Source organism: Filicampus tigris, chromosome 8 (assembly GCF_054856515.1).
Source record: "Filicampus tigris isolate MCC_2025a chromosome 8, RoL_Ftig_1.0, whole genome shotgun sequence".
NCBI classification, from domain to species: Eukaryota; Metazoa; Chordata; class Actinopteri; order Syngnathiformes; family Syngnathidae; genus Filicampus; species Filicampus tigris.
Window position 1 is genome coordinate 8535437 of NC_141224.1, and position 15411 is coordinate 8550847.

Below are 15411 nucleotides of genomic sequence, written 5' to 3' on the forward strand. Positions count from 1 at the left end.
CCGCCCCCGCCGCGGGGGCCTCATCAAAATAACCATCTTGGGCCAGTCTGTCACTCCCTCTGAAGTCTTTGTGCTTCATTCCTTATCCCCCCCCCCCCACACACACACACACAAGTAACTGCACTTGTATTTCGTAGCACAGAGCGCGAGTCCTTCTGCCACCTGTGCTGAGTCCACACGTTGCACACACAAAGCTTCCAAACCACAATTGAAAGTGTGTACAAGTTTGAGGTGAGTGAGCGAGATTGCATTTTATTCATCCCTGAAGGGATATTGGTCGCGCGCCCAGATAAATTTCATTAGCTTCGCTTCACGCACGCCAGAGTTCTCACTCTTTCGCGGCTAAACGTACATGTTACGGCGAAGCGCGTTGTATACTTTGCGGTTTCCGTGTGATAGTAAATGTCATCTTTAGAGTTTCAAGTGGGATATTTATAGCCAAACTACAGCTTCAAGCCTGTGTTAGGGTTCCAAACGAGGGCTGGCATTTCAAATTCCAGCCCCAAGCTTTGTTAGGGTTTTAAATTGGGCCGAAGGATTTTGAACAATAATGTAATTGCGATTTTTTTTTTTTTTACCCCCCGCGATTGCGATTTACTAGGCAATTCTTTTTCAAGCTAGCTAAGCTCAAGTAGTAAATTCAGCTGTATTACAACAAACAATATCAGATAAAACTATTGTGAATTGTAAAATAAAAGAGGTGGTTGACGCAGAAACTATTTATTCCTAACTAAAGGCACACATTGAACAACCGTGCAAGAAATGTAATAAAGTATAATTCACGCCCGCGACCCTCTTGAGGATTGGCGATTCAGATAATGGATGGATGGATTATAATTACTTCTTATTTTGTTTTGACTGTTCTTTCTTAAATTGTGTTGGTATGAATTAGTTTTTAAACAAGGTTTGTTAGTTTTTATTTATTTTATTTTCTTAATGCTTTGTTTCAGCTAGGTTTTTCTCAGTTTTAGTAGTTTTATTTTAATATATTGTATTAGAAACACCAATCAAATAAAAATAAGAAAATTGAACAAAAAATGGACATAAGTGTTTTTCACAGGACAGTGATTATATGGTGTATTTGTCAGGTGCAAAATTAAAAAAAAAATGTCACTAAATATTGGGTAACAAAGTCAAGTAAACTACAACTCTTAAACGACTGTTTGGCCGTACCGACATACAACAATAGCGAAATAAATACATTTAAAATAAACCTGAAAGCTTACATATGATATTAAATGACATTAAAGTACATTTTTGCTATAATTACAGTTAGATTCACTTCGTTTTTTTAAAGTAAAATATAGTTTGAATTAGTTGTTTTTTAAAGCATTTTCATTTCTATTCCAAAAATATGTTTTCAATTTTAATTTCAATGATTTCGTTAGTTATTGCTAAGCGTAATAACCTTGTTCTGCATTCCTTGTTTGCCTTTTTGTTTTAAAATAAATTGAAAAATGTTGTTGGAAAATAAATTCTTTTTGGAGATTCCTCCCGATCGTGGGTCTTGCCTTGATGCCTCGTCCTGCATTCAGAAAACTGTCTTACGTGCTGTTTTTTGGGGTGGCTGAAACAGATGAATGGCATTACGATTGATTTCAATGAGGAAAACCGATTTGATATATGAATAACTTGAGTCACGAGCTCTATTAAGGAAGATTGAAACTCGTATGTCAAGGCACCGCTGAGTTTTTTCATCTCGCCTTGGTAATAATCCTCAAGACACAAGTGCATGTTGAACTCCCTTTGAGGTCTTTACAAGACTCACATGTTTTCACTGAATCGTCACTGCCACATTCCTGCTTGATACCCTAATCCTGAGCAGGGTGTCCACTGAATGACACCAGATCTCTGCTCAGAGCACCACACCAAAACAACAGAGCGGACTCCTTTTTTTTTTTTTTCCCCCCTCCCAGCCCGTAAACATCTGACTGGAATCTTGGAGCCCGAAGAGTTCACACAGTGACAGGAAAAAAAAAAAAAAAAGATCAAAGGTTGCGTGAGTGGGAATTCTCTGTTGCCCATCTGTGGTCGCACCTGTTGCCACATCGTCATCAGGTGGCTTCCGAAACACAAGAGGTTCATATTGAAAAAAAAATATGTATCGTGGTTCGTGACTGTTTTTGTTTTTGTTTTTTTACATCAGGCTAAACAGACAAGTCTAAATTTAGAGTTGTGCAGATTCAGTGTAGTACCAGGTGGCGCCACAACATGCTAGGCAGGCTCCAATGGAACACATGCAGAGTAATTAAGGGCAGAAGTAGAAGACGGGGAGAAACCTGACCTCCAATAACCTCCAGTATTAATCGCGATATGTCTGTGAGGCTTTCTCTATGCTCCGTTGGTGTGTTTTGCTGCTCCGTGTGTGTTAATTGCAGTTGTTTGGCGGTTTATAATGACCACAACATCGATGCTAATTTCCGTTAGCATGTCTGTTAGCATCAAGCTAGCGGACTTCCGTTAGACAAAATGTGATAGTATGGTTTGGTTGAACATGTTGGTGTTTAAATATACAATGTTTGATGCTATTTTTTTTTTTATGAGTCAGTTTTACAGTCAACTTCAACTGGGAATAACAAATAAACAGCAATTTCTTTTCTTGTATGAATTGTGACTTGACTTGACTTGATGACAGTTGAGAACCACTGATTTATAAATTGTCTTTTTGTGTATTTTAATAACTTGAAATGTGTTTCAAGTGTATAAGAGGGCTAAAACTACATTTCATTTCAATATTGTCTCTCAAGGGTGTGTTTGGAACCCTGCGCTAAACAGACGTTCACCATATTTGTCTTTCAAGTCATCTTTTGCGCTTCATCCACATTCTACTCTGACGTCTTTTCGAGGAGATCCCAAAACACGCATGTCGCGCATCTGGTTGTCCCAAAACTCGAGATAAGACGACTCTTTGAGAAACCAGGAGAGCGTGTAGCAGATCGTAAAGCAAGTTTGGCACTTTGCTTTCAAAGCTTGATGCCTCGCCTCTGGTTGTCCGTTGGAATGCGATTAAGGTTAAAGTTTAGCATGGAAAATGTCGTCGTCGCCATGGAGACCAGAAAACTGAAAAAAAAGCGAAAAAATAAAAAGTGAAAATCATTTGAACTTTAGTGCTCCCCGAGATTTACGAGCTCTCCAACCGGCGAGTTTTGGGATCAGTCGCCTGGGCGACCCGCAGATAAAGTCACGAGTTTGTTGATAGCCTTAATGGCTTCAAGATGCCTGCTCGTCTTCTATCGAATTTTGGGAGGAACCCTTATTCAGAGTCCGGGACTACGTCGTTCACTTGGATTATGCAGTTCACTCAAATGAAGTCCTGTAAAAATCCCTATACAGTGTTAAGGAAGTAGGGGATGATTCCAAACATTTCTGAATGAAAAATAGTTACATTGCTTTTCTCGTGACCATCAGTTGTTCACCACGTTTCAAGATGCATTGTGGGATACATTGAGGGCACTTTAGAGGGATTAACCTATATACTGTACTCACTACATATCTGGAGAGCACTAACAAACAGCCTAAACACCATATAAGGCGGTACAAAGTGGATTAGGAGTAATTGGCAAGTGTAAAAGTTTGTGAATATTCCTGAGTTCTAACTGGTGCTTCATTCTCAAAGTGCGGTGCTTGTCCGGGCACGTTGTTGTAAATATCCCGCTTTAGACCCTGGAGATGACATTTACGATCTGCCAGGAAGCCGAACCGCAAAAATCCGCTCATCAACAAACAACACTACTGATTAATTGCCTCCTCAAATGCGACCAAGTTTGCTTGTCACAAAATATTTCACGCTTGTTTGACCTCCGTTTGAAGGTGAGTCGTTTAAATGCGTCATATTTGATAACCTGTCTGGCGCTCTTTCAAATCTGCGAGCTGTTTAGTCACTCTGTAGATCACGCTTTGCAAGCTTTGCAGTATTTTTGGGCTTGTCCTGAACGTTGGCTGTGTAAGCCGACTGTTTCCACATCTCACGCCGTACGTCTTTATTCTCATTCACTATATTACATTACATTACTGAATAGACATTGATATTTGTTAACAGTAATCCAAACTGCCATCAATGAATATATTCGCCCGGCTTGTCTGTGAAATTTGAGCTTCTACGTAACTGTAATAACAAACAGATGCCAGGAGGTGGCAGCAGTGCATGGCTTTGAATTTGAGATCAGCCAACACAGAAGTACGACAAGTTAAGGCAACTTACATGCAAAGACAGGATGTATACTGAGAGTTAGGTATGGGCGCAGATGATATTGTTGACGTGGGGGGGGGGGGGGTTGCGTAGACTTCCCCCCCACTTTCAAGATGACCCCGATCAAGGTTGACTGAATTTTTTACTCACGTTACCACGACATGTTTCTCTGTATGTTGGTAAGGCTGGGAAGCGCTGGGAGCACGCAACTCCTTCGCTGTGGTGTTGAGAGCTCTAAATTACCACTCTCAGTGGAACTTGAACACACCGTCATTGAGTTGAGGTGAGTCACTCTCACACTGGTCTGCTCAATGTAACAAGAAAAAAAAAGTTTTTATCCCCGCAAACATTTGTAGCCTACTTTATTTCGACTTAGCTAGCTAGGTCTCATGGCATGTACTCAACACTGGCTGAAATGAAATACAGAACTTTAAAAATATCCGTCACACATGTTGTTTTTATTGCTGAGCAAACATGTCTTTCTTTTTTTACAGCGGGAGACAATTGGAGCCAACCTTGTTGTTGTTGCTGTGTGCCACGTTCACCAGGAGGAGCTTGACAATTTCGACAGACGAGAAATTTCCCAGCAGTGCATTCGGGGTAATGACAGGAGGAGAGATGTTTTGGGCTCCTTCATTTAGTCTGCTTATAGACAGAAAAATGTTTGGGTGCACAATATGGATTACTTCTGAAATGAGAATTTCGTGTTCACTTACTGTAATTATTTTCATTTGTGGGTGCTATTGATATGGGGGGTGGTGCTGTTGAAGTTTGCAGTTGGAATCGCTGACGAAGCCCGTTTAAAATCAGAGGCGGATCGGCCTGCAAAAGCTCTTTAAAAAAAATAATCATAATAATTGTAAAATGCTGTGACTAAATCAGACATTTTAGACGGCCAAAATCCTACAAATATCGATCAAAATCCTGACGATGATTATCCCATCACTATTATGACACACTAAGTTACTTGAAAAAAAACACGTCTGTCACCACCATTGAGCAGAAACGCTAACGTTCACTAAGTGAGTGCGGGTCCACGCCCCAAATTGACGATGATGGAGGCATCCGCGTGTGCGTGTCTAAGTGTGTCTATGTGAGCGTGTGCCACTACAAAGCAATTTCCCAGCGTGCACAATCAATAAATCACACTCCTGATTACTCTGCAGGGGGAAATGGACTTGGTATTGTTTCTCTAAGACAAATGTCGGCCGCGGACCAGACAGATCTTATTTTCAGGCCTCCAGAGACTTGTACACTCACACACACACACACACACACACACACACGCAAACACACACTTCATGTGTTAAGCTGCTGCCCTCACTTCAAGTTTCCCTTTCATTCCACTCCAAAAAGGTTCAATTCCACGCGAGCTGTTCCCTCCTCTATGATTTCATCCATTGTGAGCTGGCATCTTATTGCAATCTTCACTGCGCTTTTTTGTTCTTCTTTTTGCTCCCCAACAACAGCATCCACGTGGCCGGCCAAACCCCACTGCCAGTTACCTCACTGCAGCTTTGGCAAAAGTACGCAATGTGGTAGTGCAGGTACTCGTGTCAAAAAAAGGAGTCAGGTACGAGGAGTACTGATACATCTCCTGCACTTAAATGAGTTTACAGTTCTCAAAAAAAAAAAAAACTATTTTTGTCAAACCGGTTAAAACTGTCCGTATCAATCTGACAGTTGCAATTCGTAAATGATCACTTTCTGGCTCATCTTGTACCTTGAATTTGATTTCTGAGGAACCACTACCCCCGAGAAAGAACAACCAATCAGAGAGAGAAGGCGTGATAAGGTGACAAATATTTCACTTGTGGGCCAAGGAGGTACAGTATGTTGAAGTGAATTGACAAGCATCATTTAGACAGAATTAGTGCTTTGCCATAATCAAGTGGCATTTTGGTACCAAGGACCAATGCTGAGGTGAATCAAGGCGCTTCAGTAAGACAAAAGTAGTGCTTTGCCACCACCTTGGTGCCAAGGAACTGTGAAGAAACGAGTTGAGTAGTGTCATTTTGACAAAACTAATGCTTTGCCACCATGTTGTGAAATCTTGGTGTCAAGAAACTACGTTGAAGTGAGTTGAGGAGCTTCATTTAGAAATAAAAACAATGCTTTGCCACCATGTAGGAAATTGCACCTCTAGGAAATTTTTATCCTTTTTAGGGGTAGTCAGTTACTTGTAGATTTTTGCAATTCGCGCCATGGCCCGCTCCCCTTGCCACTAAACATTTAAACGCTACCATTTGCCTAAATATTTTTAATTACTGCTACATCTATGGTCATTTCTGTTAGCCCAACTATGACATAAGTATGTTAGCATTAAGCTAGCAGCCTGATATGGAAGCTTAAGTGTGTTTTATACATTTAAATGTGTTCAAGTATTTTGGTCAAGGTCAATCTATTTCAAAAGTTTTTTTTTCATATGGTCTGTATAGCGCATATTTTAGGGTCTGTAACGTATCTCCCGCAATAAACAGGTAAGTCCTGATAAATGTCAGTCCTGCGATTGATAGCTTGACTGACAGGATAATGTGAATTTGGTGAAGCTTACTAAACAAAAACAACTGCTTGAGTGTGGGAAAACATTATTATTCGCTTTGAATGTATAATAAACTAGTCACTATGGTCACCACACATTACAGCAGTGTTTGGCAGACGATTCATTTTTTTTTTTCACCCCTACGAGAGCTCCTCGACGTGATGAGTGGAAGCGGCAGGGGCCGAAAGTGTCCGCCGCGCATAACTCATAACCGAGTTGTAAGCCATAAGTCGTAAATAAAAAGAGCTTTGACAAAAGAATGTCAGAGACGTCACTACGCCGGGCCAGTGCAGACAAGATGCCTTCCAGAGTTGTTAACTTTTCTGGGTGAATATTTCCTTTGGAGCGTGGTGGTGGTGGGGGGGGGGGGGTGTAAAGGGGGGGGATCATAAAAGCAAAGGCAAGCGATGAATTTCGATGCTAATTTACAGATTTTGGAGACGCAAATGTATGCGTGTGGCTCTTCGCGTTGCTTTTTCTGACGATTTATGTTGGAGATGATTTCTGAGGATCTGGCTGCCAAGCGCGAGTCATCTCCTCGTTAAAGCTTACGTGTTCCCTCTCGGCTTCAAACAAAAAAGCTCCTCACCTGAGAAATATGCAAAGCGGGCTGGCACTTTCCCATGTTTTACAAACATGAATTTTAAATGCACGGGAAAAAGAAGCCATTTGATACAGGCACGGTTGCCATAACAAATGGGAATACATTTCACTTCTCTTGTCTATAAAATAGAGTGTTTGCACATTACACTCAAGGGGTTAGGCACCAAAATACAGAACTGAATCTCAAGAATCGGAATACACTGCTCACAGTTGTGTAAATACTTTCTTTTATCTTTTCATGGGAAAACAGTAAAGACAGAAATGACACTTTGCTACAACGTAAAGGAGTTTGCTAACTGGTTAAATTCACTAGAGCTGCAACTTCAAACTATTCTAATCAATTATTTTTCCAATTAATCGAGGAATCAGATTAAAAGGCATTCGAATTTTATCCCTTCATTCAAAAACAGGACATTATGTAACAAAAACAGTGCAGATAATGCACAAATGTAAATGGATTATAATTCAGTTATCGGTTTGGTCTGTAATATCTCAGAAAAAAGTAAAATGTGTCAGTCATTGTTTTCCAAAGTAAAAGCAGATGTTTGCAAATGTCTTATTTTGACTGAATACAAAGATAATCAGTCTGCTTTCATGGGAGACTACAGAAATCTGAGGATATTTATTCGTGAGAGGGTTGAATAATCTAAATCGGGGACGGGCAACTTAAATGCTGGAGGGGGCCACAATTTTTCATCAGTGCTACTAGGGGGCCACATAGGACTACGCACTCCCCAAACAAATGCATGACAAAAATGCAATTTCAAATATGGACAAAATACGTGCATACATGCAAAATTCGTACGGTTCATATATTTCATTTTTGATACCTTTTTCGACCATGTATAAAAGATACACTAAGTCATATAGATGTATTGGGATATACTGTAGCTTACATGTCTTTCTTGCTATATGAAATGATAGCATCAATATTACCGTAACGGTATCGTGCATGAGACTTCGGGCAGTACTTCACATGAACACGCTTACAAATCTATTGATTTCCCTTTTGAAAGTCATTACGGGGAAATATGAGCGCAGTGGAAATCGCCAGCGTCATCGAAACGTTGCGATCGCGGCCGTGAAACAAAGAAGCGGAACGGATAAAAGCCGCATCAAAACCCGGGAGTCGGTTTCTTTTGAATTCGGAGGACAGAGGGTTTGATGTTTGGCGCGCAGCTGGGAAAAAGAGGAAGCGGTGGAAGGAAGTGGCAATATAAGGCCATGGGGAAGGCGGTTGAGAGCTTCACGACGAGGTTGAAGAGTTCCACATTGTCTCTCCGCTAATTTGTGTGCGAGCCCACATCAAGAATGTGAACACCAAAAAAAAATCACTTTCTCATTAAGAGACAAAGAAAATAGCAACAATGTGTGCCTGGTAATGCAATGGCCATCTTTTAAAGCAACAGTGAGCACTAACCTACATCTATAAGATTCAATTCTCGTATTTGTTCCATGAAATTGTTTTGAAGTTTTTCCCCAACAGTCTATTCTCATCCTTTCAAAGCATTTCTCTTGACGCTTCCATGTGTTTGTCGATGTTAGATTTTCTAGTCCAATCAGATTTCAGAAACTACAGAAAATCTAGTAAACCTAACCTACGTGTTTGCCATGAACACAAACATACGCTTTCAAAAACGATTAGAATTCTCCCAAAACTGAGATGATTTTTTTTTTCCTTAACACAATTTAGTATCTGACTAGTGACAACTGGAGAAAAGTCTCCCAAAACATGACGCTTGCACAAACATCCCAGACCTTCCCGCTTGCTTTTGGCATGACGTCCACCGACAACAGCAAAAAAAAACAACAACAACAAAAAAACAGCAAGGTTGACACTCACAGCATTGAATCCTGGGAAAAGGTTGACGGCAGCCGAGGCGTTGTTCTCCAATGGGAAGGGGAGAAAGTGCTTGACGCCCAGAACACTGTGAACAGACGGCAAGGCGGACCGGGCCACGGGGGGCACCAGGCCGTTGTGACATGTGTTACCTGTGGGGGGGGGGGGGGGAAGCAAACACTTAAAATAGACACTCTAGGCCATTTTTCCCATTTGCTTATGGAAACACAAATGACACAGACAGTATTACTATTGCAGAGTTGTGATTGATTGAAGCACCAATGCCAGCCATTTTTTTTTTAAAGGAAATCTGTTGAGTGCCAGCTAATTTAGAGAATTCTGATTAATCTTTCAAGGCTCACGCAATATACTGTTTTATGTAAACACAGAAACAATCAAATGAAAGATTAGATTTACGTCACAATTTTTTTTTGCATTATTTGTATTTTGTGCACAGCAGTGACTTTTCTAATAATTTTTTGCTTTAGTGGCGCCTCATCTGAAAAATGTGCTTTTGACGGCAAAATAATATATTTACAAATATCACCAGTGTAACAATTTTACATTTGAAAAACTTTACAAACTATTGGCATGCAAACAAACAATGCTATTTAGTAATAGTAATATTTAGTCGTGTGTGTGCGTCTGAATGTATCGTGTGTCTGTGCGTACATTACATCATCACTTGTACTTCTGCCTTGAAATAATCTACGTCATCTTTTCTCTCTTTTGTGACACTATTTGACTGTAGTAGATTTAACGTGACAAACACTTTTGATCAGTCACAAGCTGCTTGTAATAGTCGAATTTCCAGAGAGCCGCCATGTTCACAAGCGTCCACATTCTTTTGGTACACGGTGAGCTCATCCGAAAGGGACCCAATGATGCTGCCTGCTGGCTGCAGCTGTTTTGTTTTTTTTTACTTTCCCAATTAATGATCAAACTAGAGTTGACATTTCTCCACCCACTCCTGTAAAAAAAAACCTTATTTGACAGTAATTGACCTCCTTGACCTTGTTAGGGGTAAACAGACCCGCAGAAATGTGTGTTCTGCGAACGGACTTCACAAAAGGAAGAGTAGATTCTCTTCTTTCACCAGAGAAGATTTTATTTTAATCTTTTTCCATTTTTTCGTGACATTGATGACATTTTTTCTTGCTTTTGTGACTCCTCAAACTATTAAGCAACCAAAAACAATATTGAGAAAGGGCTTTTGATGGCAAGATAATGATTTATACAAATACAAGAAACGTGACATTAGCGACACTGACTCATCAAATGGTTATAGTTGAACCTCTGTGGCTTTTTTTTACATGGCGTTCCCCATTCACTCCATCAACTGCATCATCCTTTCTCACAAACGTGACACACACTTTCTACTAACTCGCCTGTATTGTGGCTTTGGTCACGTATCGTTCGCAATGTGAGCCGAGGGCTCTTTGACGTCAATTTCTGTCGACAGCAGGTGGCAGTAGAATTATCAAATGTCCTGCATACTTCATGGATGAAAACGGGTGGATTAATCCGGTTAATTCTCATTCCACTAACATGATATTAATCAGAATATCTGTTTAGACTAGTGGGGGCACATAGAACATATAATTGAAAAAATATATATTTTTTACTTAACTTCCTTTTTAAATAATTGTTTATCAAAATTGGTATTACTTTTTTCTTATTATTTTTTAAGACGAGTTCTTTCTGCGATTGGTGTCCCTGGACTTGAAAAGATTGAGAACCCCTGCTCTGTGCTTCCTATGATGCTCAATGCTTTTTTTTTTGTATGGGAGCACAGATATCTCACTTTGGGGACATTAGTAATTTTATCAGGCAGCTCTGACGTGGGAGTAAAAAATCTTCCATGGTTTCATTCCAACATGTCCATTAGCTTCATGGCTTTATTAATGCTCTTAAATCCTTGCACGGCTGTCACGCTGCTGACCAGCATGGAGGGTGAGCGCTAAATGTTTCATTTTAAGCATTTCAGTCACCTTTAAGTGATAAAGATTGTCCAAAAAAATTATTGCTGTATTGACTAAATTGTCTTCTATCGAAAACAACAAGGCTCCACACATTAAACATGTTTTGAATGACGTATGCATGTTGTGTTTATTCCCTACATTCGCAAAGTTACGAGCCACACATCTGCTTTAAATGAAAAGTTGGCAACGGGCGAGCGCTCAACATCCAAAATCAGACAGGGTTTCTCCCCCCCTAGAGATGAATCTCATTCACATGTTCTTGCAAACACAAAATGCTTTGCATGTAATTAACGACTTTCCAGGCCAGTTTTAATCACATACCAGCAGCTCGTTTTTAAACATTAAAATAGAAACGAAAGTGATGAGGTGGGAATGATATTCATATCCAACGTGCTTGAATAGGCCATTCCCACCAAGGAACAATGAAGGTTATTTAGGGTTATAACGTACGACCGTATAGATCGCTACGATCCTAATTATTCACACCCCGGCCACTTATTGAGTTAAAGTAAAGGCGTAGTGAAGTCTTCGACGGTGTAGCTAATGTATCTTATGTTGTAAATATCTTCAGCCAGCCTAGAAAATTGTTTTGCGTAAACACTAAAGACAATTTAATCGTCGAGAAACGTATCGTACATGACTTTGAAAGCATTGAAGACTTTAAAAAAAAAATCATATCGTAGCATAAAGTTTTCAATTAAGATTTATGAGGACATAAAAGACTGAAATCCGTCAAATATACATGTTTTTGAACCTAATGTGGGTGTTTTTAAAACATTTTGACAATTTAGCCCACATATAATCTATCGCGGATTACAAAAACTTCAAAGACAGTTTAGAGTATTCAATTCACTTCCATGTTTTCTTAACATCAAAGACATCGTGAAGTCTTCACGTTTACGAAACAAAGACAATTTAGTCCCGAATGCACCTAACATTGTAGTCGTATTTATTCGATAGCTTTCAGCCAATCAGACTCTCTCGCTCTCACAGTTCTTCGAATGAGATAATTTCTCAAATTTAAATTTATTTAGATTTTACTGTCATTGAACGGTACAATTAAGCACTATTTATTTGAAAAGTAAATATTCAACAAAACCCATATAGATTGTGATACGATAGATGAACAATGTACATTATTCAACAAGAGAACACACTAATTCATCTGGGTGTCGAAATGCTGAGTGCTGCTGTTTTGGTTAGTAACATATTCTCTAAATTGAGCTAAATACAATTACTTGTCTTTTTTTATTTTCGCTTAACAGGCGTGACATCATGCAAAAGTAGGAAAGCCAACATCCAAAAGCAGATTTTCCTGTCAACACAGTCAGTTTCGTCTTGATTCCAGCCGCAGTTTTCCATAAATTCCGCTCTGGGCGACTCCAAAACCGAATCTTTGCGTGTGGACCAAAAGGCCAAAAAGGATAGAAAAATATACAATTGTGAGTCGGCGGCCTCGGATGACCACCTGTGTCCTATCAGATGATCCAAATGTCACGAGCGAGCACATTTGCGCCGCGTCGGTCATGCCAGCTGAAGTTTTTATAAACGGCTAATTGGAAACAGCACGAGATTTGCTATGATGTGCCAGGATCAGAGAAGAGAAGGCTGATAAAACCGTGGAGGCCGTCCAGAACTTGACGGAATTAAAGGAGCCCGTCGGAGCCCTAATGAAAAACAGAGAAGCGGAGTGGCTTTGACGACGGCCAGCACGTCGCATCAATTACAGGCCAAGGAAAGCCACGGTGGCGGCATTTCAGTCGAGAGTAAATAAAAGCAAACGTCGTGAAAAGAAAAAAGCTGTGAGAATGAGGAGGAGGGGGAGTAAGAGATGAGGCCAAAAAGTGACACAGTCGCCATCAGTACTTAACTGCATATGGGCCAAAGAGGTATCTATGAGGTTAGTGTATTATGTTTTTATAAACATCAATGACAATTTCGTCTTCAACTAACATAACAAATGCCTAATCATAAACGACAAAGACAATTTAGTCCTAAACAAATATGTACCCCATCTTTTTAGTACTATTTTTTTTTTCAAGAGTGGATGTACGCAGTTTGACAGGTAGCGAACAATGCAGAGGCCTAAGCTGCTTGCTCCAAGATGTTTATCCCTCACTCCCAGTTGCAGTTTACTCTAAAGCTGACACATACCGTAAAACAAAGACAATCAAAAGTAAATATGCTAAGATACAGTGATGTGAAACACCGTAGACATGCCATGCTAATGGCAATTAGCACCGATGTTAAGAGTATTGACAAAACCAGTGATGGCGCTGTACTGAGGCTAGCTAGGTTCATCTGTGTAGCCTCAGTTAAGCCTCCAACATTTTATTTGATATTGTAAAATATATTCAGAAATTATATTCTCAGCCCCCCATGTACCGGTCAAGCATCCCTTTAGCCCCGGATGAAAACAAATTCTGGAGACGTGCCTGGATATACCTTTAAACAGCACAAATGGAGCAGCTGAGACTTCTATAAGTATGATAACGAATCATGAGGACATGAGAAACAATTGCATGCCCGCATGTAAGGTATCGCTCATAAGCATAACGGGAATGCATGTCACAACTGATAGCATTGGCGGAGGGACGCCCTACGGCTACATCGATGTCTTAACTAAAGTACTCCAAAGTAGAAACGTATACGTCAAAACGTATATGACGATAGTTACAGATAGATCCAGTAATGTGATAATAGCGATACTGTATACATACTACAGTATAACTAGACATAATTCTAACAAAGTATGGTATTACTTTAACCTGCTCAGTACAAATGACTCAGTATATCTTTATGCTCTAAGTGTAGTTTCTTTTCTACTGAAGCTATAATAAACGGTCCAAACCATTAATGAGCGAGGAAAAAAGATAAATGTGTGCTACTTTTCACTTCTGTTTCTATGTGACAAAAAAGTTTACATTTTATCCAAGGCAACAAATCTCAGAAAATTATTTCATTTTTGTTTAATAACTGAATACTGTAAATTCTATTGTATCAAGATGAAATGTACCGTATTTTTGGACCGTAATGCACAACGTACTATAAGTCACATTATCTTTGTGAAGCATTGTATGTAAAATAGTTTATTCTAATTGTACCGTATGTTTATTTAGCTCTACTATGCTGCTACTAACTGCCTCACTCACCATAATCCAAGCCTGCTCCTCTTTTTGCTCGGTCCTACAGCTTTTGGAAACTAGCTGAGTTGTTTGCGATACAATACAATAAAATTGTATTTATATAGCGCATTTCACAACAGCTACAGCTGTAACAAAGCACTTTACATACAACAACAAAATAGCCATAATAGTCCTCAACAAACCTAATCTAACATTTTTCGAAAAAATACAATTTAGTGTCTCCAGTGAAACTAAAGCACAACCGCAAATGAAGGGAGCAATAAAAAGCATATAAAAATAAAGCAAATGTGGTTTAAAAAAAAAAAAATGGAAACGATGTAAGCAGGAAGAGAAGATGCCAAAGAGTGACAGCGTCGCCATCTGCTGCCAGGAGGCCGCAAACGGTGACTCATGAGGAGGCTCGTCCCTGCGCGCCACGCTTCCAATAAACAATAAAAAGCCATGTTTGGTGCCATGTTCCATGTCAGGCTTCAAGCATGCCACACGCCCATGTGAGGATTCCGTTTGAGTCGTCTGCGGCGGGACGACTTGACAGAGTTGAAAGCACATATTTCATACTTACGCGTTGGTGAAATGTGGTAGGTCGCCACGTGACTTTCCATAACAACAAAAAGCCACCGTGATTTGAGGCGAATGGTTTTTTTTGGTTTTTTTTAGGTTAGGTTTTGACAGCATAGAGTTAGAGATTTGTTGTCTCGCAACATGCCAGGCAGCGGTGGGGCAGCAGAGATTCTTAACTAGTAATCATTGTAATAATTGTAGAGAATTGAGAGTATTGTGTTTGTATGTTTATATGTGTTGCTATACCACGTAAAGTGCAAAGTAGCAGTTGTTTGAAAGTTTAAAATTACTGCAACAGCAATGCTAATTTTGATTAGCCGCGTCTGTGGCGTTTCTTATGTGAGTATTAAGCTAGCTGACTTTTGTTCAATGAAATGAAATGGTTTGTTTGAATATTTTGGTGTTGAACTATACATTGTTTGATTCTCCTTTGTTTTAAGTGCCCGTTTTGTAGTAAAGTGTGAGTATGAATAATCATGACCATAGACTCCATTAACAATGTGATACAATACAATAAAATTCACTCCAATTAAGATGTGATACGATAC

General features: G+C 39.7%; 1 protein-coding gene and 1 long non-coding RNA gene across 15 annotated transcripts in view; one reads left to right on the forward strand and one right to left on the reverse strand.

Annotated features, from left to right (window-relative positions):
• The window catches only part of znf385d (zinc finger protein 385D), a 107491-nt gene that overhangs the window by 28386 nt on the left and 63694 nt on the right, over positions 1–15411 (reverse strand). For all 14 annotated transcript variants that reach the window (XM_086039214.1, XM_086039208.1, XM_086039216.1 and 11 more), the window contains one exon: positions 9178–9326. In XM_086039214.1, the coding sequence (XP_085895340.1) occupies positions 9178–9319 (142 nt within the window). In that variant the 5' untranslated portion in view covers positions 9320–9326. The remainder of the gene's footprint in view (positions 1–9177; positions 9327–15411) is intronic.
• LOC147143345 (uncharacterized) lies at positions 119–5366 on the forward strand. Its single transcript, XR_015087968.1, has 3 exons — positions 119–231; positions 4374–4472; positions 4684–5366. It is a non-coding gene; the product is annotated as an uncharacterized LOC147143345 (long non-coding RNA).